Source organism: Elaeis guineensis, chromosome 16, assembly GCF_000442705.2.
Source record: "Elaeis guineensis isolate ETL-2024a chromosome 16, EG11, whole genome shotgun sequence".
Classification (NCBI taxonomy): Eukaryota; Viridiplantae; Streptophyta; class Magnoliopsida; order Arecales; family Arecaceae; genus Elaeis; species Elaeis guineensis.
The window spans coordinates 37,272,474-37,296,357 of record NC_026008.2 but is presented as its reverse complement, the minus strand read 5'-3'; the positions used below and the strand labels follow the sequence as shown (position 1 = coordinate 37,296,357).

General features: G+C 37.6%; 1 protein-coding gene across 2 annotated transcripts; it reads left to right on the top strand.

Moving 5' to 3' along the window:
- Positions 1 to 475: 475 nt before the first annotated feature.
- Positions 476 to 13,767, top strand: LOC105059549 (uncharacterized). Of its 2 annotated transcripts, XM_073250003.1 has the most exons (7): positions 476 to 1,945; positions 8,976 to 10,259; positions 10,391 to 10,566; positions 12,259 to 12,474; positions 12,561 to 12,732; positions 12,835 to 12,960; positions 13,153 to 13,767. In XM_073250003.1, the coding sequence occupies exons 1-7, from the start codon at positions 1,390 to 1,392 to the stop codon at positions 13,581 to 13,583; spliced, it is 2,961 nt and encodes a 986-aa protein (XP_073106104.1). In that variant the 5' UTR covers positions 476 to 1,389; the 3' UTR covers positions 13,584 to 13,767. The 2 variants fall into 2 exon arrangements, with proteins under 2 accessions (XP_073106104.1, XP_010941179.1); XM_010942877.4 differs by having other exon boundaries at positions 480 to 1,945; positions 12,835 to 13,767.
- The last annotated feature ends 10,117 nt before the right edge of the window (positions 13,768 to 23,884 follow it).

Sequence of the window (23,884 nt, the reverse complement as noted above, 5' to 3'; positions counted from 1 at the left end):
GAGTTAATAAAAAAATACCTTAAAAAAACTAATTAAATCATCATATCTATTGTATAACTACCAATGTGGAGTTATTAATTTCTAAAATATATAATTTTTCTTAACTTAGACCATAATTTTGTAGTAATAATTTTATGAAAAAATTATAAAAATATTCACTCAATTTTATTTATATATCTATATTTTAAAAAATATCAAACTGATCATTCTAGTTATCGATATATTTTGATATGATCCAATTATTTATTTTACCAATAAACGATATTAAATTTCTCTCTCAATAAAAGAAAATGGCCCATATTTATGGATGGACTTGGAGGAGGAAGAAGATGAGAACGAAAAGTAGATGAGAAAGAAGAGACGGAGGGAAGAAGGGTCGCTAGTATGAAATGGGTTAGAGGAGGAGAAGGAGGACAAGAATAAGAAGGGGGGGGGGAGAAGAAAAGAAAGAATAGATTACCGACAGAAAAGGGTAGAGGTGGAAGGGGCCACCGCAAAGAGGGATGGCTTATGGGCGATTTAAATAAAAAGAAGGATGATGAGGCAAAATGGATGAGAAAAAAGGGAAGGAGATGAGGGGAGCCATCATGAAAGAGGAGAAATGAGTGAGGAAGAAGGGGAGGAGAAAGAATTTTTTGCCGATGAGATAGAGCAGATGTAGAGGGGGCCATCTAAAGAGATAGAGCTCATGAATTGGTTTAGAGGAGAAAGAGAATGAGGAGGAAGGAAAGGAGGGTAGAGGGGCTGCCGGCAAGGAATAGGGTGGAGAATGAGGATAAGGAGGAGAAAGAAGATGGAAAAGATAAGAAAGAACGGAGGTGGAGGCCGCTCTGAAGAGGGATGGTTTATAAATTGTTTGAAGGAGGAGAATAAGGCGGAGAAGTGGATAGGGAGGAAGAGGAGTTGGAGAAATGGGTGGAGAAAGAGGAGGACGAGAAAAGAGAAGGGAGAAAAAAGAAAAAGAAGAGGAGAGGAAATGGGTGAGAAAGGGAGGAAGAGAAACGAGAGAAGGAGGGAGAAAGAAGCATACTGGTGATGGAGGAGGAGGGGATCAATTGGAGGACAGGGAGGAGATGAAGATATAGGTATTTTTATTATTTTAAAAAATTTTATTAATAAAGATAGATGGTTGGATTATATTAAAATATATTAATAATTAGATAGGTTAGTTTTGATATTTTTAAAAATATAAAAAATATAAGAAAAATTAAGTTAAAATTGGGGGATTGTTAGTATAATTTTTTTTAATTTTATTTTGAAAAATCCATCGGTATTCAAAAAGGCCGTGGAAATCAAAAGGCCTTCCATTTAGCGAAATCATCTGTACCACACCATTTAAAAAGAGGCTTCTTTCCTCCTTCCCCTCCGCTCTCTCTCTCTCTCTCTCTGATGATCCGCGTCAGCAGCGGGCCTTCCGGCAACTACGGCCCACCGCCGGCGGCCACTTATTCGGCGGCGGCGGTGGCGGCGGCGGCTCCCGCCTCCACGTCTTCCTCCACCCTCTCGCCGCTCGCCCCTCCTTTCACCGTCCCCTCCATGACCAACCTCTCCCCGCCGCCTCCACCTCCACCTCCGCCCGCCCAGCGACCCTCCTGTACCCAGCCCTTTCTTGCGTTTCCCAGCAATACTCCCGAGTGGTCCCCCGCCGCCGTCGCCGCCTCCTCCGCCTCCCGGCTGCCTTCCATCACCGCCGGCTCCTACCGCTCCTTTCTGAGTACCGGCGTCATCAAGAACCCCTGTTACGATCGATACCGTCCCACCTTGCAGATTTCCGGCCTTGATCCCCTCGAACCCCCGCTGGAGTATGAGGGTTATGCCGGGGTTGGGGGGCGCCCGTGGAATGGGCCGTTCGATGGCGGGGCGGTCGGGCGGGGGACGGTTCCTGATGGGAGTTCTTCGTGGATGGATCCTTCCTCGAGCTACAGGGTCCCATCTCTTCAGGAAGGTATCTCTTCTTTGTGCTTGTTCTTCTTCTGGCTCGGATGATGTTTGTTTCTTTAAAACTCGTGACAAATAATTGAACTTTAATGATTAAGGAGTTCTGGTAGCTTCTTGAGTTTAAGGATTGCATGATAACTTGATTACTGCTTGACTGATATGATTGGTGGATTGTTTAGATGTCTGTTATAAATATGTTCTCTAATGGAATTTCTTAAAGTTGCCATTTTTATATTAGGTTGAAACAAGATAGATGCCAATGTCAAGAAGGAAAGAAAGAAGAGATGGAAGTGCCAACAGATTTTGTGTGATGCAACTTCATTTTTTTTTTCTCTTTTTATGTTCTTTTTTCTTTGCAATATCTATGTTCTATTGATGCCAAGTCGTTCTTATGGGACGAAAATGCATCTTATCAAGAAACTTGCTGAGAATAGATGATGATAGGGTACTACATTGTTTCACTCTGTCCCTCTTCTGTATGTTGAAATAATATTTTGGTGATATTTAATAATTGGGAGAAAAGTTCTTTTATGAGATTATGATTAAGCATCTGACCTATATGAAATGGCTCCGTGTTTTGAGTTTGCATCTTGGGTCCTTTACCCATTGCTGCTGATCACTTATTGAATTGTTTCTGTAGAGATAGAAGCATTACAAATACTTCCGTTTCTCTAGAAATCTGTATTTGAGTCAGAGAGAATCATGAGAGGCATGTTGCTTATGATGGTGATCTCTAGAACTGGGTAACACTGAACTTGAGAGTAACCCATGTACATATTTAATAACTTTTTCGTGAATTTCTTCCTAGTAATTGTGCTTATGGAAGATTATGGTTGTCTAAAAGCTTAACATGTCTATTTTTTGTACTTTTGCAATGTCTTCCCACTTATTGGCTGTAATTACCATTACACACAAATTGCTGATTCTTTGAGACTTAATCTTTTCGGTATCATGGAGTCGGAGCCATTCACCTTACAAAGAGAGGTTCATCTTAGTTATATTCCTTATGTCATATGTACTTTTGTTGGATTTGAATGTTTTACCCTTCAATTATTTTCCACAGCCAATGAATGGAATTGGGATTTTGATCTTCGTAATGACTAAAGTAAGACAATTTGATATTTCCATGAACTCATTTTTCTTACAATGGAGCAATTTAGGCATGGGAGAGGTGAAGGAAAATTTCAAATGGAAAAAGAAAATGAAAACAGTTTGTGCTTGAGACGTTTAATAGTGCATAATTTCACCCTATCTTTCTTGCTATTGGCTCTAAAGTTTCCATAACCCTCTTCTAAACATCATAATGTGGCTTGTTACGCTTGTATGCTCAATTCTACTATAATTTGTGGAAATATGTAAGACATTAGAAAAATAAGGGTTCCCTTTTTCTTACTACATCAAAAAAAGAGAGATAAGGAGAAAATTAACTTGCATTTGATAAGAAGAAGATACAAAGAAACTCAACTCAACTTAGTTAAGCCTTAATCCCAAACTAGTTGGGATCACTACGTGAATCCTTTTTCTCCATTCTACTATATTACAAGCTCCGCCTATGTTTTGTATATGGCTGGATCTAAGCCTGAATAAAGGAGGAGGGTTAATGGCCAGCATAAAACTATAGTTATTTCCTATGAACATGAATTCATATAAGAAGGTACAAAAGAAAGTGACTACTATTTGTTTATGCTATTCCGCATTACTCAATATCTATAGTGGTGAAGTAAGTCATGCAAATTAATGTAAGAAGCATGGTTCAAGGACGAGAGGTTGCAAAAGGCCACTATTCAGGCCTAGGCATATACCACCAAGATTTTTCATAATGTACACCACATGCCCTTGGATTCTGAAGCTGTTTGCCTGAAAATTTTCAAAGTACAACTGATACCCAATTTTTTATTTCTAAAGAATTGTACATCTATTACTTTAAATTCAATGACTTTATTCTCGGGCATCCTATTGTTTCATCAATTTTCCTTGTTAGATAGTATTACTGAATATTATTTAGTCATAAAAATTTGCTTATGTGGTGGTTGTTTTTAACAAAACTATGAATAGTAGATATACATTTGTATAATTGAATTAAGGTTGGTATTTCTTAGAAAGTTAGGGGTGTGATACTGATATACTGTGGTGCACTATAAATGTTTATTGATGACTAGATTTAAGCATAAAAAAATTATTGTGGATATGCGGTACAAAATCACAGAGTGAATTTGATGCCTAGGTAGAACATTTGACTAATTCTGGAAGCTTAGTCCTTTTATGACTATTGCTAGTTCTGTGAATTATGAATATTGCTTGAAATTAGCTTATAGTTTCTACATAGCCATGTAGGGCCAATATTTCAGATTGAAGCAAACAGTGTGGCATAGTGGGTTATGGCCTTTCTTGTAATCTGAACTTCAAATTTGTATAGCAAACAAGGTTCTAAAGACTACCAGAATGGGATGATATGGAAGGTACCATACCATTTTGGCAGGTCTCTGGCACTGGTATACAGTATGTTAATACAAGATTCAGCCCTGGATCATGTGTTGGTGCCCGGTACAATACCATTTTGGCAAAAAACTGATACAAGTAGCTGTATGTGAAATCGATACGAGTACCTGTATTATGTGTTCTTCTGTCATGTCTATTCCTACATTAGGTTTGTTTGACTCTTTCGACTTTGTTGCCTATGTCTATCAATTATGCCCCAGCCTTTCATGCTTATGGTCCATTAAATTTGGTCATCATCTGGTCAGTCTTTGTATCATTTGACATTTGGGGTGTACGTGGTTTAGATTAGTTTGAGTTATGGGTTAATTTGGAACTGAATCAGTCCCAATTGGTTCTCAATTATTGGAACTGAAAACACACCATTAAATGTAGGAGTCAAGCAAACCAAGATATGGTTAATTAAGATTGGTTTTTGGGTTATATAAAATTTTTTAGAACCTAAATTTTTGCATAATGATTTATAAGTCGTATTCAAGAAATCCCATAGGACAAGTAGTGAAAAATATAAATTGTCAAATATTTTATTCAACAATATAATAGCAAAAGGTTGAAAGTTGATTACTAAAGTTTCTTTAAATTTGTTAGAAAGGGATTAATTACTCATACTGAAATTACTTTTTGACATATGATTCTCATGAACCTAACCTCATGTTTAGAACCTAACAAAGCTGAAGTAGGGTCTAGAAAACCCTCTTAAGGCATTTAGAGGTCACTTATACTTGTAATGTTGTTATAATAGTTTTAGTTTACCAGACTTAAGAGTTTTCAAAAGTGGTTCATGTCTTAGAAATACCTTTGAATTGACACGGAACACAAAATGATTTGACACCATAAAACAATGCTTTGGGAGGTGTGACTTTGTGGGTCATGAAGAGGTTATTGAAGCCATTTATAAACTATTAAATTTTTATTTTGGTTATCTAAATATTCCTATAGTCTAGGTCTTTTGGTTGGGGGCTTTTTTCTTCCTTTCTTTGCACTTATCATTTTTCTGATTTTCCTTGGTCATTACCTTTGTTCCTTACATGGTCCTCAATAATCGAATTAAAAAGAAACTACAACTAGGGCAACTTGTTTCCAATGGTGCTTTCTGCAGCAGGAGCTGTTTATATGAGGTCAAAGTAAATGATCTAGTGGAGACATGCTTGATGGCTTCGTGGCCATCGGGAACTTTTCTTGGGTATTGGCAGATTGGGGGAAGGAAGGGGATGAGCCAGTGGTGGATCTCTCTCCAAAACGGTAGGAAGGAACGGGTGAAGGAAACAATGGCACTTTTGTGAATGGTAATGGTGGTGGTGATGAATTGGAGTTGATCTATTAGTATAGCTCATGTGGGTGATTGAGGTGGCATGGTGAAAGGGAAATGGGCAGTAAACTCATCGTCCAATGTCATGTTTCCCTCCCGTTGCACCTCCTTTGGCTTTGCCTATTCCATCAAGGCCTTAGGCCATGTGCTCCCACCCTTGCATTTTGGATGTCTATCTTGAGATCCATGCATTCCCAAGCCCAACATCCTCACATTTGCATGGTGTGGATGCAGTGGTGCTGGAACGGTAGTGGAGTTGATGCATTTGAGGTGGGGGGAGCAAAGTTGGAGGCTCGAGGAGATGCTAGTGGTGGTGATGGCAGTGAGGAAGATTCTCTTTTTTTTTTCTCTCTTTTGTATTTTGCTCCCAGGTTTAAGAAATGGAAGAGAGGAAGGGGACCAATGTTGTTATAAGGGAAATGGTGGAATGATGCTTACTCTGTTAGCTTATGGGATGCCTGTTAAGTTGGATGGGTTATTTGATCACAAAACTTACCACGTGGCTGGAGTCTGAGGGTGTATTGGTCTTTCCAGTACAATTTTTTCTTTGGAGAGGATCTGACTAACCTCCTTTTCTCGCCATCATTTGCTCCTGCTTTAGAGATGACATCCTTGAGATCTTCTTGATGACTTCTATGCTTGTGCCATTTTGTTGGATTTTCAAGATTTGTAGATGTAGATCAATGTATAGCTTGTGACTGAGCAGTCAAGTAGTTGATATACTGCAACTTGTTCTGCCATGACAAGCAGCTAATTGATTGTTAGATGAAGCTGATCATGGGCTTCAAATCAAGATCAAACTGATCTTAAATCATATGCTTGATCTGATTTCAAAGCAATGTTGTGATCTTGTAATGTGCATTTAAGAATCTTTCATGTAGTTTCTACCATGAAATAATGAATAATGCCGGATGGACCCTTGAGTGTAGGGTTATCAGTTGAAAGATCTTTAATCATGCAATTTTGTATTATGGATCCCTGTTTATAGGTGCTTCATTTGGTAAAACTTTGATTATGAGCTCCTGATGTGGTGGTTAGTTAGTTGTTCTTCTAGGTTTGCGTGCTGGATCTTCTTGTTTTTTTCCTAAGACAACATCTGCAGCTGTGTTCAATCTTGTTTTTGGGTTTTCCATGGTCGATTTTATAGGTGTCACTTTTTGATTTGCTTGTTCTATGAAATGCTTGCTTCCCTTCTAGTCTTAGGTGAAGCTGTCCAGCTGGGAATTAGATTTGGTGGTAAAGAAGAAATGAGAGGTTTGGAATATGACATTGACTTGAATACCAAGATGATAAGAGGTCCTAAGGAATAAAGCAAGGTTGGCGGAACCGGTACCGGTGGCCGGATCGGCCGACCGACGGTACGGTACGGCACGCCTCTGTTCCGTTCCGAACCGAGGCGAACCGACGAAGAAAAACATGGATGAACCGGGGAAGAAAAAGAGAGAGAGAGAGAAATAGAGAGAGAGAGGGAGGGAGGAAGAAAAAGAGGGAGGAGAATCCGTTGGAGGGCAGCCGTGACCGTCGGGCGGCGAAAAGGGCTCCTGCGGCTCCGCACGGGGAACAGGGGCAATCTGCCCCTGTTTCTCGGGACTTTTTTTTAAAAAAGTCTTTTCAAAGTAAAGTCGGCAAAATCCTTGCCGGTTTCACTTGAGTGAAGCCGGAAAAACCCATGCCGACTTCACTTTGAAAAGGTTTTTTTAAAAAAAAGCCCCGAGAAACAGGGGCGGATCGCCCCTGTTCCCCGCGCAGAGCCGCGGGAGCCCTTTCCGCCGTCCGACGGCCACGGCTGCCCTCCGGCGGATTCCCCTCCCTCTTTTTCTTCCTCCTTCCCTCTCTCTCTCTCTCTATTTCTCTCTTTTTTTCTCTTTTTCTTCTCCGGCACCGGCATATGCCGTTTTGCATACCGGAACCGTCGCGGTTCTCCGCCGGGACGGTTCGGCACACCCCGTACCGGGCAGTTCAATCCGGTACGGCAATCCTTGGAATAAAGGTTTCTAAATTACTGCTGGTTGGCCAGGAACATGGGGAATCTATAGGGCCTATAAGAATTCTTTGCTTGCTATCCAGAACAGAACCATCATGAGTCTGAGTTTTGAACAGAGATAAGGGGTCACAGTGATGTCCTAGGGTTTCTAGGATTAGGGTTAGATAGTTCTGGGGTAAGGGCTATTGGTTTAGAAGCAATGGAGAAAGAAACTAAAGGCTTTCTAAAGGATCTTAGATCAGATATTTATGGTTAGCGGCTTTATGTAATAACACTGCACAGATTTTGCTTGGATTTGAGCTAGAGTGCAGCTTACCTATCGCGACAATGGGAATTCCTCAAAACAATTTGACTCAAAAGGACTTCTAATCAACCTAAGACTTGAAAAATATACAATATTAGATTTCCTGTGTAGGGATGACATAGGACTCCTAACTTTGACAGAAAAAAAAAAAGAAGAAATCTTAGGACATTAAAATTTCATTTAAAAATATATCCAAAAATATAATAAACATCAAAATAAAGTTATATTTTCTCTTAGTTAGCTGAGAAGGGATTGGCCGATTGGGTTTTGTATCTATATCCAATCTTAGAGAAGCCTTATGGTTCGTGATACTTAATGTTTCCTTGTAGGATATCCTTAAAAGTATGATATTCAACCTGCAACTTGTGTATCGTCAGATATACAGGGTTTCAGAATTGCAAGAAGTCTTGGAGTGAAAATACTAATTATTATTTGTTTGTGGGTATAACTTGTCCTAAAATTTCTAGTTTAGACCTAGAATCTGGTTCAGAACATGAATCTTTCATGCTTAAAACTTGTATATGAAGGAAGCCCTCATGCCTAACCAAAGAATGTGGTCCAACATTGTCCAAGTATGAGATATCTTACATTTTCTCTCGATTTAGGTCTGCATAAGTCACAGTGAACAGGTCAATTCTGTCTTTTTGACCTTGTTTCCCCTCGCTACTTGTAAATTCAGTAAAATGCATCTTGGAATTAATAAAGCTTGTCTCTCTTCAGTTGGCTTAACATGCTATAGTTTATGACCTAGAAAATAATATTCTGACTATACTTTGTATGGACATTGTTTAATGCTGTTTTAGTAGCTTGTAAAAGTTACCTTATATATTTTTATTTAGCCATGTGGTAAAATGTGCTTCATTTTATTTAGATTCTTAGAAAAAGGGAACATTCATAAATAAACTAATACATCATGATCTTCTTGTGTTTCTGTCAACTTGAAGGAGTTGAAGCTGGAGGCCTTAGTACACATGAAGATGATTCTTATGGCATTTGGCATGGAAAATATTTTAAATCTGCAGCAAAAAAAGCATGCTTTGGATCAGAAAGTTCTGAATGGCTTCTTGAGAAACACTCAACAATTTATGGTGAAGGGACAACATACCCTTATAGCTTTTCTGGGGCATCAGTTTTTCCTCCAAGTGCATTACTTGAAGGAACATCTTATTCTCAGATACCAGGCTCAGCTTGTGTGATGGAGCCATGCGATTCCTTTATTTCAAATTCTTCTTATGATAGGTATATGGCACAACATGATTCATATTCAACTAATCCCACAGCTTATAATCAAGCTACAGCATGTTCTACCTCAGGCCAAGTATATACACCATCAGCCGTAATTAGTTCGACCATGGATTATAGTACATCAAAAAATAGATGTTCAACGGTTCATCATGCTGTTCCATATAAGATGATTGACATGGGCAATGTAGCATCCAACCAAAAGGAGCCTAGCATCAATCAATTTATACAGGGTAAAGAGGGTCAGGATGAGAAGAGCAGAGCAAATTACTGTGTGGATAATAGTATCATTGCAACTGTGAGCTATGAAAAAAAGTTGCCTTCTAGCAACAATTCATTTACTGAAAAATGCATGGGTTTCCCTATGGAGGGAGATTCTGGGTTGAAAATCAAACATTTGAAAATTTCTGATGCTTCTAACTCTGCATGTCATTCTGCACAATTCGAAGATTCCATGCAAAGTTCTTCACAAACATTTGACGAGGTCAACCTTGCTGTGGATTCACCATGTTGGAAAGGAACTCCAGCTTCTCGACGGTCACCAGTTAAAGTTGGTGAGACAGTATGTCTTCAGCCTGTAAGCAAAGAGTCAGAAGATAACAGTTGTTCAGATAAAGGACAAAAGCCTCTTCCTGACAGTGTTGCATATTCAGGAACTCCTGCTGAACATGTCGAAAATTTGATTTGTGGTGAGAACAGAAAAAAGTCTCCTGTAGCTGAGATAGAGGGATCTTCTTCAGTTATTTCTTTAAACAAGCAGCAGAAATCTGAAAATGACTACAAGACAGGGTTAGATTGCGAAAAGGATGCCAATAGAAAGGAAATTCAATGTGCAGATAACCTTAGAGAAAAGGAAAATGAAGTTAGGAAAGACCAGAATATTGATTCTGAAGCCAAAGATGATAATGCAACACAGTGCAATCAAAAAGAAAGTACTGCTGTTGACCAGTTCACATCAGCTGATGGAAATATTAATCCTGAGAAAGGTCTTGATTCTTCAATTTAAATGTTTGGTTGATTCTAATCTACATACTCGGATACCTTTTTCCCCTCTTTTATCAGGAGTTTAGTTTTGCGGGTGCCATAGTTGAATGACTTGGCTCATTGTTTCTTGCAGGTTCATCTTCATTGAAACCGAAAACCATACAGCCGCTTATTAGGGCAATGCATTCTTCCTCAAAACTTCTCTTGTCTACTGAATGGAGTGATGACAATAAATTGGAAGAAGATGACTGTAGGCTCATCTGGCTAGTAATTCAAAATCTTGTAGCATTTTTGCTGAGGAATGAAGAGGTATGTGATTTTGACTATCCCATCTTTAGCTTGAGATTCTCTTATTTTAATCCAACTATGATAGAATTACGTTCTGCAAGTCAACTGTAATACAATATATAGTTGATTTACCCGTGTATAGTTTACAGAATAGCTGAATATACAATTGAATCACTCTCCAGCTTTAACCAGCTCTGTGTTATCAGTGTTAGTTGTCGGATATTTAGATATAAAGATTCAATTGCATATATTCATCTCTTCGTAGATAGGCACTCAAGTCTGAGAAAAGCATCAAAAATTGTGCTTGCAAGTTATATGTGACCAATCTACGAAATATTAGAATTGTTGTTTCTTCCAAATTCCATGCTTGAACTAATCATTCTAGTGATGCAATTCTGAATCTTTTTGCTGCTCTTTTTATTTATTATCTGAGTAACAACTATTTTGTCCCCATGCTGATTTTATTTTTTTATTTTTATTTTTATTCTTTTTTGTTGGTTTGGTGAAGGGGGGCAAGGGATACATAGCTACATGCAATCATGCATTTTATTAGTTTATTCAGATTGAGTGTTGAAATATAGAAGGAAGAATAGTTAGCTCCCAGTTCTGTATTCACTCACAATTATCTATAGGGAATCTTACTTCCTAATGTAGATGTCATCAATATGACCATGCGGAATTGGGTTGTCTGAATGAATTTTTCTTTTTGTTTGCCTTGCATTCTGTAAGTTCATAAATATTTTGGAGGCTTATTACATGTAATCAGTAGTATTTTTGCTTTTTATTTACGTACAATTTGTATAACGCGAAGTTTTTTTTTTTTTTTTGTCATATATAATGCTTGCATTTTGATCCATCCTTGATACAAGAATTTATACTTCATATTATATTTCTAATGCAGGGTGTGTTATATCTTTCTTAAATGAATTAAATGTCCTGGTATTTAATTACAAGGAATAACCCATCCTAATGTTTAAAGAATTTAGCCCCTACACCCCTTTAAAGACTTTTGCATTAACACCTTCGTCATAGTTTTCTGCTCTGCTACCATCGCCATAGCATCAGTGTCCTGCTAGAGATATGGAGTGGCAACTGTGGTTTTAGGGGCAGGATGGTCATGGGGTGGCACCCTGAAGAATGTCCACTGTGATTATGGAGTGGGAAAAGGTGTGATTATGATGACAGCAGGGAAGCCACACTTCTTATGGTGGTTTTTGGTCATTGATGAGAAACTTGAATGTTCTGTAGATATCATGATTTAAGGTGGTTATTACTAGGACTGGTAGAATTATAGGATGATGGTCTTGCCATGGCATGATAATGGATGGTGTGCTAAGACCTGCTGTCTTAAGGTGGTGGATAGAGCAATCACAGTCATATCTTGCAAGACAGGTCAAACCATAATGTTGGAAATGAAACATTATGTCTAGATTTCTTTATTATTGATTCTCTGTTGAAGGATATCATGTGTTCTTATTTCTTCTCCCGTCAACTGTTACTAAGAAGGGAATCAACGATAGCATGTTGTGACAACTTACGGTACGGTATTCTCTTATGCTCAATGTTTTTATTTGGTAGCATCATCTGCATGTGTAGCATGGATCTATGCTTTAGATTAACATCCTTGTTGACACTCATCTCTATGGATTTTGTCTGTATCACCATCTGTTGCATCGAACTTTACCATATTTAATGAAAGAAGGTTTTCTGTAGGGTTCTGTTGAGGGCAGTTCTCATGTTTCCAGGCTAGAGGCTGCTTGTTCTCAGAATACAGGTCTAGAGGCTGATGTTGCATGCCAGAGCAACATGAACAACGACGTGAAGTTTAACATGCAATGGGTTGGTTGTAACATGGAGAGCAGTGAGTTTGTGCATTTAGTTTCCAAAGGTGGTGACATTAATTCGGGGAAAGTTAATGGGATGATGCAGGTATAACTTACAGCCCTGAGATAGAAGTTGTTAAGAAACATTTTTCTGTCCATGTTGTTATGCTTGCACCTTTTATCCATCTACAGGACCTAGCGAATGTTCTCGAAAAAACTTTCTCTGATGGGGATGACAACCCACAGACGCTGTTATATAAGAATCTGTGGATTGAGGCAGAAGTTGCACTGTGTAGACTGAAATATGAACTTCAGCTTGCTCGCATGAAGATTGAGGCCGACAACCATAAGAACCAGACAAAAGGTGATGCTTTTGGTGCTGACTGGACTTCTCGTTCACCTTTTTCGTCCTTGTAAAGAGCTTCATCACTTTGCAGCAAATTCTAATGATTCAATATAATTTCAGGTAAGCTCCCCCGAGTGACCACATTACCAAGCCCAAGCGTGGTGCATGATGTTAATGGACATGACACGCCACTGAAGGCCAAGGAGAACTTGTTTGGTGTTTCTTCTCCCATCTTGGCAAATGCAGGTAAGAATAGCTTCGAAAAACCTCACAAGGCACTTTCTTTGTTTTCATCAAATGAGGGCAAGTCAGAGGATCTTGAAGCATTTGTAATGGATCAAAAAAGAGCTCTGAAGCAGCAGGCTGATGTATGGAATTCTAGGAGCATTAATGAACAGCCAAAGATTTTTGACTCGTTGGATTTTGGAGTTTGCTCAGGAACTAAAGAGACAGCACCTAGTCCTTGTTCTGACAATGAAAATAATTCTGGGCTGAAGCAACCATCAACAAAGCTTGCTGATTTGACTTTCACAGAGAGTAGCCTACCTTCATATCTGAATGATGGACCTAGAAATTCAGGTTCAGTTGTTGAGAGACAGCATCCTCATACGAACAGCAATGAAGATATTGGACTGCCTTCAACTATTTATGGAAATGCAGCAGCCAGAGAGTTCTGTTCGAGATCTTTGGGTGGGAAGGTGATTCAGCCATCTATAACAGAGAATCAGGGGAGGTGGTTTCTCGCTGGCGGATATGAGAGCCCCTCATTGGAATGGGAGCGTGTACTGAAAGATGATGTTTTTAGACCCAGAACAGAAGTCTTCGCATCTAGGATTTGGGCTTCTGAAGACAAAAAAACATGTAAATAACAACAGTGCATTTTGATGATTTATATGGAACTGCCTGGAATATGTATGGTTAAACTGCAGTATTAGGCGATGTAAGTAGCCTAATGTTGAACATACAAATACTTGCTAATGTGTGTTTCTGCTGTACTCTCTCTTTTGAAATTTGAAGGATAGCTGCATTCAGTTTTTTGGGAACAAGTAATAATTGGATCCAGGGGACCTGCAACTACTGCTCAAGGAGCTTGATTTTTATCATGATTATGATTACTATGTAAAGGTTTGGCAAGATTCGGCCTTGGCCTCTCACTTCTTCCGCACTCTTTTCCAGTTACCTATTGGAATAGGAATGATAACGTAGCCTGGGACTTTACAGGACAATGAGATAAAGCTGTGTCACCATAGCACTGTCCCTCTGTTTATATGAAAGCTCTAAAAATCGAGGATTGAACTTGTATCGACGAAGGGTGGGTATGCTGCGTGCTGAACCATGAATCAAGTTGATTAAGAGAACCGTTGAGCACGCGTTGATGTAATGCTATTTTTGGTTTCTATATTTTGGTTTTAATTTTTTTTTATATTATTTATTTAAATGCTTTTTTTTTGTTTTTTTGGGCAAAAATGTAGGTACTGGTATACACTTAGTCATCGTTTTGCTGGAGTTAAAAACATGCATATTTACAAGATAAATAACATATGACCCCCTACACAAATTATGTATAACACAGACATTCATATTAGTATTTAAAAATCAATTATATTATTTACTTTTTTATTGTCCTTTAGGTAGGGTCTAACCTCAAGAAAAGTTCCCCCTAAAGATTGAGGCAAAAGAGTGGGGATTATCAAGTTTTAGTCATACATCTGGAATACTTTCTCCTTTCAAGCTCCAAAGAATGTACTTATTTAACCACAAAATCCATAACTAATTTGCAGTTTGCCTAGCTATTGTCAAATATATTAAATTAGGTTAACTATAGTTTCTCCATCCGAGGTAAGGTTCGATTTCATTAAACCTCCTGTGGTTTAAAAAATAGCACTTAACCCATTTGGGGTCAGATCCGTCGTATATCTCGTTGCTCTATTATCTATTTTTATGATAAAAAGAGGTGTAGGATTATTTTTTTCACATTTGAATGCTCTGTTCTTTTCCAAAATTTTTGATTCTTTGACTACTTCGCCAAATCAAGTACTTTTCCATTGAATCGAAACCTCCTTTCAGCTAATCCAAAAGAAAACACAAGCTAAAATAAAAAAAAAGTGGTATATTGAATTTTTTTATATTTTTCATTTCCATTTAGTATTTAGATTGGATAAATTTAGGTATTTCAATGTTTGTACGGTGAAAGCTCACTTATGGCAGTATTCTTAATTTCTTTTCTTTTAATAGCCGGCCCCTCATTTAGACATTTGGAATACTTTGAAGATTCAGCAATGGTCCTATTATATTTCTCCATTTCGGTGACTTTTAATTATTTAGCAATGATCCCAGTAATTGTTTAATGTATTGGTTCAGTCCCATTCGGCAGCATTTGGATTTGTTTAAATGATTATGCAGTAGTCCTAATAAATCTGAATATCCTTCGCGTAGTGGTCTATAGTATTTGGATTACTTAATAGGATTATAAAATGATCATGTTGTTGCTCTTAGAGTACGTAATAGGATTATTTTATAGTATTTGAATTACTTCTTTATAGACTTGTTGCGAAATAAATATTGAAGTTATGTTATTTCGCATGTAGAAATGGCAAATGTTAGATTCTCTTTTGAGATCTACCATGGAAGAGTCCTATATCAAAGGGAATCAATGCAAAATATTCTGGAGGTAAAGTGGACACTATGATAATGTTGATCCTGGCTTGATAAGTTCCTTTGAACTATAAAGTATGTGTGTTGATCTGGGATGCTCATCCACCAGTAACATATACTTCTTGGTATGCAATGGTAATCTTGAACATGGATTAAGATTGTTAGAGACTGACGATAATATAATGTACATGTTGAAGTTACATTCAGAGTTAGGAGTCTTTTCTATTGTGATCTATATGGAGAGCCATTGAATATTAGAGGGGGCTCCACAGTTATCCAGGAGGATGAATTTAGGACCCAAGAGAACCAGGATGAGATTATAGGTACACAACATTGTGAAGTTTGTGGACTTAACTGATAATGAGGGGGTTAATGAAGTTTCTGATGATAGAGCTAATAATGAGAATGATAGACAAAAACAAGAAGTTAAGCCTGATAATGAGAGAGGTGATGGCAATGATGATGGGATTGATGATGAAGAAGCAGATGTTAGGAAAACAAATGAAGATGATGATGACTCTATTTGCCTGAATGAGGGTCTTGAAGGTCTTAACAATGATGATAGCTTTAGTAATAGGACTTCTAGCTTCGATCATGAAGATTATTCATCTGTACTCTTTTCTGATCATTTTGATGCTAGAGGGCCATTGACAAAAGGAGAACACATCTTTTTAGATAATTTAATTTGCTGAGCACCCTCTATACAATAAGGAGTTGAGAAGTGTGCATGGGTTTTTCGAAAATGAGAGTAAGCATGATCCAAAATTCAATAAAGAAGTGGACATGGCAAACCCAGACTTACAGTTGGGGATGAAGTTTACAAATGCCATGGTGTTTAGAGCTGCATTGAGGGAATACATAGTAAGGAGATCAATTAACATGAAGTTTAAGTTAAATAAACGTCATAAAATATTAGTTGTATGCAATAATGAATATGGATGGCAAATATATGCTTTTAAGATTAGGGATGAACTCACATTTCAGATCAAGATATTCTATCTGACTTGTGTTTGTGAGAGAACTTTTTCCAACTCCCAAATAAAGTCTTATTACCTGGCTAAGAAATACTTGGATGAGTTTAGGACAAATCCAAAATGGGATGTTTCAACTGTATAGGCTTACGTTGGAAAGGATTATTGGGGACGTGAGTGGGAGCCAGATCTATAAAGCCAAAAAAAAAGCCAAGGAGATCATTGAAGGAGATGAAAGGCTGTAATATGAGAAGCTGAGGGATTATGCAGAAATGATTAGGATGATAAATATTGGAAGTCATGTTATTTTGCATTGTGAAACTTCTCATGAGGGTTAACAGCCTATTTTTAACAGGATGTGCATCAGGTATTATGCCCAGAAGGTGGGCTTCTTGTCTAAATATAGACCTATTATACGTCTAGATGGATGCTTTCTAAAGGCAAGATTTGGAGGATAGCTGCTCTCAACTATAGGTAGAGATGATAATGACAATATCTTCCCAATAGTAATGGCTGTTGTAGAGCAAGAAAATAAGAACTCATGGAGTTGGTTTCTTTATATTTTTGCAGAGGATATTGTTAGGACCATAGCTCCTAACCAACTTTTCAAAAGGTAAATGCCCATTGGGAGGTGAATATCCATTAGGCACAGGGGCTTCACACCTGAGTTGACCTACATCAAGCTAGATCATCCTCAACCAGCAGGCTAGATGGTTAGATCCATTTAATTTTACCAATCAGACACCAGTCAACCCTCTCTATCGACTCCAATAATTATTGTCAATACATCAACCTTCCTTCGGCTGCCAACCTCAGCCTGAGTCTCATCGAATCTCTTTGGCTACCATCCTCTCTCAGAGTCTTACTGAGTCTCCTTCAACTATCAAACTCTCTCAGAGTCTCATCGAGTCTCCTTCAGCTACCAACCTCTCTCTGAGTCTCATCGAATGTGTGCTGGAACCTTGCACAACAATTATGGGAGTTGATAGAGAGGGTCAATTGGTGCTTGATTGCTAAGATTAAATGGGTCTAACCATCCAACCTACTGACTGAGGGTGATCTAGTTTGATATGAATCAACTCAGGTGTGAAGTCCCTGTGCCTAGTGGATAAAGACTAATAAATCCCACCTTCCAATAGACATTTGCCTTTTGAAAAATTGGTTAGGGGCTACGGTCTTAATAGTTAGTATCAGAGCAAATGATATCATAATAATTGGTATCAGAGCCGGGTTGGTACCAGATGCAGGTTACGATGGTGACGATCAAGATTGAAGATGGAGAAGACAGGCGCAATCAAGGTGGAGATCTACCGTGAAGGATTGATCGATGCTCTCTTGTGCAAGAAGGAGCCATCTACATGGAGGATGCCAGCGGGAGCCCAATGCGAGGTGGAGCTTCATGTGGAGATGGATCGAACACGAAATGAGAGATTCGAAAGGATGATTCACGACGTAGCTAGAAGGCTACCCCAAGTCTCAGGTCAGAAGATATGATGGAGATGGAATTAAGCGGTTTGGCTTAACTCTTATATTTGCCCATCCATGAGTAACAGACGATTGTCTCAGGGCATGGAGGCAAGATGCAAAAGCTCTCAAAGTCAGATGAAGGTCGAATATCGAATCGAGGTGGAGATTGTTGAAAAAAATACCTCAAATTCGATCCATAGTAAGCCTAGAACGAGATCCAAGATGATCAACAGAGTCCAATGAGCCTAAGAACAATTCAAACAGAGTCCAGATAGAGAAGTTACGTGCGAAAGAAGGAGAGAAGGTAGGTTGATAGAGCCTACGGATGGCAGACGGGCCCATAGGGCATGCGGGCCAGGCCCAAGCAGGTGCGCGGCTCAGCATGGATGTGCACGCAGGCCGGCCCAGCAGGCACGCGAGAGCACGACCTGTGACGGTCCATGGTCGACCGACGATGTTTTCAAGTGATTTTTCACAGCTCATGCAGGGTTCTCGTAGATCGATGTGCGATTGGATGGCTGTGGATGCTTGCAGTTGTGATTGGATGGATAAGAGGAGATCAGGAATGTGCAGGGTCATGATAGGGTGCGATCCAACAACTAGTTTTCGATCTGAAATGCGATCGAATGGCTGAAAAGCTATAGGAGTCTGATCAGGAGTCTGATTTCGATACAGTTTGGGTTTTAGAACTTTAAGAGCCTTATGGGTGAACATAACTGTAAGGTAGTAGGCAGAGAGTCATGAAGAAATCGATAGAAGCTCAAGAAAGCCGCTAGGAGCTCAGGCAACCATCGAGAGAGAGTTTGACAGAGTGCTAAGCGTGAGTAGCAGGCAAAGCAGACACAGACAGGATCCAGAAGAATGTCAGGTAGAGCAGCTGCAGAGAGGTATGATGTAGTGATTTGCTCCACAGAAAGTATTTAAGGACGTTGAAGATTTTGATACTGGCAGGCCTGTGAGAGGATCTCCTTGAAGAATTTGTGAAAGCTTTTATGAGAGAGAGCTTCTTGTTGAGAGAAAAGAATTGGTGTATGAGGGTTGAGGGTGTGATTTTTTCTTATAAATTTTTTTTTTCCCATAGTGAAGCTTGCATGCCCCATGGAGGCTCCACGTATTTGATTGTATTCTCTCTAGTTTTATTTCTTCTTTCTTTTTGCTGTAATGGATGGTATCAGATCCGTAACAAGTGGTATCAAAGCAAGTGATATCATAACAGATATAGGTATGTCGGATGACATTAGTCTAGTATTTATTTCGGATAGGAAGAAGGTATATATTTCTTATAATATCTCTTTGATATATTGTACTTCATCTTTCTGATTTACTTATATTTTAGGATTTGGTCTCTGTAATTGAGGAGCTATTTTCTGGGATGGAGCATAGATACTATATGAGACACATGTATACCACTTTTAAGGCATCTTTCAAGGGGAAGGAGTTGAAAGATGTAATATGGAAAGCAGCATGTGCAACCATCCCATGAGAGTTTGAAAGGAAAATAGAATATATCCAAAGAATTGATGAGCAAGCTTGGGGTGGCTTAAGAAGGTCCCGTATTTTTAATAGTCTAAGGCTTTCTTCAGTAATAGGGCCAAGACTGATTGCCTCCTTAATAATCTAAATGAATCATTTAATGCCATGATCATAGAGACTAGAAACCTTCCTATTCTATCAATACTTGAATGGATTATAATTCACCTGATGAAGAGATTCAACATTAAAAGACCGGATATGGAGAGATATGGTGGACCCATTTATCCAAACATATAGAATAAATTAGAAATTTTAAAACTAGAATCTTGAAAATTCTGTGCCAAACCTACAGATAGATTGAATTATGAGGTGGACAATAGATATGAAAGATATGTAGTTGATTTAGTTATAATATCTTGCTCCTATCGTATTTGAGAACTTATTAGAATCCCATGTAAGCATGGTATGGTAGTCATTATCAAGAATTTATAGCAGCCAGAGGACTTTATCCATTCATGTTACACTAAGGATGTTTATCTAACCACATATTAGGAGATAACTAATCCAATGCTAGGCCAAGATGACTAGATTGAATCTGGACTGCTTGCTCCTATCCCTCCAGTTATACATAGGCCTCCTAGAAGGCCCAAAAAATTAAGAAGAAGAGATCTAGAGGAGCTAAAAAATCCTCACAGGATATTTAAAATAAATATAAGGATAAGATGTAGAAAGTACCATAAAGAAAGGCACAATTCAAGAGGATATAAAACAAGTGTGACTGCAAAAACTGCTTGGTAGAGGAGGATAGGTTGCAAAAAGAAAAGAATATAAGACATTGTAATAGTTACATAGATCCACTTATATTATATTAAGTATAAGTTCACTTATTCTATTTTGTTGTATAAACAATATCACTAATATTTTATTATTATTTTGCAGATACAAGAAAGGACCTCTTAGCAAACAAATATTTTTCATCCCAACAAAGAGACCACACCACCTTCTAGGGTATAATCAAACTTATCTCTTTAATAGTGATGTAGCTATATACACAATATTAACTTGATCAAGGACAATATCCTAACCAAGATAGTGATTAATATTATAGCTTTCAAGGTCATATGGAACAACAGTGTAGTTTAGATCAAATGTTCCATAAAGAAGAGGCTGTTCTAGAGGTCCTTCTGCAAATGGCTCTTTAGGAAGGATTTTATTTGGCAGAAATTTTTCAGGAAGGGATTCTGCTCAAATTGGATCCAACATAGGAAGTGACAGAGGAGCTCTCAGAAGAGCTTCAAAAAGTGGTAGTAGAGCTTCAGGAAGAGAAAGAAGTTTGGCCATTGAAGCTTCAGAGAGTAGTTTAGCAAGAGATAGTTTATGTAAGAGGTAATTCAGGAAAAGCTAGTATAGCAAGAGATAGTTCAGTAAATGTAATAGATAGACCACCAAAAGTTTGTACCAGTTAGTTGGAAAAGAGAAGAAAATATTGTGATATATTGAATGCAATGTTGAAAGCAATGTTCCCATTGAAAACACAGTGAATTAGTTTGTTATGTTCACTGAGGAAGGAGTTGTATTTAGTTTTTTTTGATAAGGAGTTGTATCAGTTGTTATTATTAAAATACTGACTGTGTAATGTTGAAACTTGATATAATAGATGAAGTATTGGTTATGAGCATGTATCAGTTGTTATTGTTTCATTCCTTCCATGAATATGTGATAAACTTTGCAACAAAGTAATGTATCATAAAACTATAATTTAAGACAATAATTAATATGAAAGTTGATTATCAGAAAATGGTACAGTTATGAATTGTGTCTTGTTTAGAATAGATGAAACTTGGTTATCATTGATATGCAGTTGATTATCAAGAAATTATAATTAACTCTATCAGTTAATATGAAAGCTAGTTATGCAGTAATATGAAAGTTAGCAATTAATCAGGAAATGCTTCACTTAATGTGTACCAAATTGGAATTAAATGCATTGTATTATGAATGACTTATTCGGCATGAAATGCATTATGCCAAATGGAGATGTATTGTGCCAAATTAAAATATATTGTATCAAATTGGAATGTATTGTGCCAATTGATAATGTATTAAACATATAGAAATTCATTATGCCAACAGATCAAACTATATATAATACATCAAACTGTATTATGCACCACTTGAATTGTCATCTCAACATTCTAAATAACAAATTATCATTACATAAGGTCATTACAGAATGCCATTAATAGCAAATTGGTCTAATAATGATATTATATTATTCTATTATTAATTATTATTGCTGATTACAATATCATTACGGATTTTGTGGAGTATCATTCGATGTATATGAGTCTGAGATAGAAGATGAATTTGTGGTGGCAGGTCTAACTTATGTCAGGGCACGGAGAATCCAATCTATCTCGAAATCCACTATTGGCCAAATAGCAGAATCGGATGGATAGCCATCTTCGATATTATGAAAGAAATCGAAATTATGTACTTCACATCTCCGAAGGTCAAATTTATGGAGTGAAGGATGTCATCCCATTTTAAACAAAAAATTTCAACCTCAAAAACTGTAAGATCTCTGCCATCCATTATTGTAGGACTAACTTGATCAAGTTGGAGAAAACTAAAAATAATCTTTCTAACAAATTCAGTGTCCCAAGTAAGAGGTGGCACACCATACAAATGCAACAATATATGAATTTGCAAATAATGAGGGCTGACCCCATTTCTATAGGGTCAAGGTCAAATAAAAAATAAAAAAATTATAATGAATGGGATCACATCGGACAACATGCATCAGAGTGATTCGAGATAGGAAGGTAATCAAGTAGGTATTATCACCTAGCTTAATTAGATCCCAATCAGACCCTAATGGTCCAAGCTGTATCAAAACTTGTGCAATTTCAGATACATTAGGAAGGTGGACCCCTTCACTTATAGGATGAATGTGGATCACTCCACCATCGTGGAGTTCCTAGTAGCGATGCAAATGAACATCTTGAATTAACAAGAAAACATTAAACTTTTTTGACCTACCTTCAATAATAAAATCTTTCATATTATCCATGTTCTCCCTATCCAACAATGCAAATAAATCCTCAATTGTGTCAGAAAATTTATAATACCTTGAACCCATCCGTTGGGAATATATGGAGACTTTTCTATAGCAACATCACAATGCTACACAAACCCAGGCATTTCTAGCAATGCTTCATTATGTCTCTAGCGATGAACTATCCCTCAATGGCTATTGCAACTGCTTCAATGGCATCTTTTGGGATGATTGATCCTTGAACAATCAGAAAGAGATTCAATACTATATTAAACAATAATATTTAAATGTAAACAGAACATGATTAACCAGAATGGTAGGAAATAGATTCAACACCACATTAAACAGTAATGTTTAAATAAAAATAGAACATGATTAACCAACAAATATTTCTAGATATAGTTGAATATATTTTTCAAAATCATAAAATCTAGAAGACTAGCCTAATTAAGGCAAATATTTCTGGTTCCAAGTTCCCTCGATCCCTCCAAGCAATAGAGCACCACTAACAATAATAAATATCCAAGATCCAACCAACATATACTTATAGAACTTTTTTCTTTCTTGAGCTATTGCTTCTCTTTTCAAAGCAAGAATCTCCTTCGCACGAGCAATTTTTTCTTTTTGATCGCAACATCAAACATTTGCTATAACCTTTAGAATTTATCCAAAATCATAGAAGCAATTTCAGTCTTACGTCTACATATCAGAGGGTCAATCCACTCAGAGTAGCGGCAATGGTCATCAATCTATAAAAAAAATCAAAAAAATATATTTTGAAATTGAGGAACTTACATAGTATGAAAATCGAGAAAAAAAATTAACGAACTTACACCATATTTGGAGCAACTATAGAATCTTCCAAATTTTTTTGCCGTCTATGATGTTCTCACCATAGTTCATTCCCCACAATAATAACAAATCTATTCAGCATCGTTGTTGCTTGAAGAAGATAATGACGATGATGATACGGAGGCTTTGATTCAATAGAAAAATGCTCGATTTGACAAAATAGTCGAAGGATCGAGGATTTTGAGGAAGAACAGGGCATTTAAACATGAAAAAAAAAATTAAAATCTATTTTATCGTAAAGGTGCATAATGAAGCAACGAGATGTCTGGCGGATCTGACTCTAGATGGGTTAAGTACTACTTTTTAAACCATAGGGAGCTTAATGAAAAAGGACCTAACCTCAGGTGGAAAAATTATAATTAATCCTATTATTTCATCCACGATATTGCAATTATATTCATCTCAGCTATTAGGCTAGAAATAGTAGATGATCATCACATTGAATGTAGAAGGATTCAAAAAAGAGTGATTGAGGAGGGCTAGGATGGGAGGAGCCGTGAGGTGGTGTTGAGGGAGGCTTGCCCTAAATTTATCACTGCCCGTCGATGAAGGGGAAGGAGTGAGATTGAGGGAAGCAAGAAAGAAGAAGAAAACATCATAGATAGTCATTTGGCATTCGACAAAAATACACTTTGGCAAATTTGGATATATATATATAAAGATAGATTTGGGTAAGATTGATCGAATTTGAGCT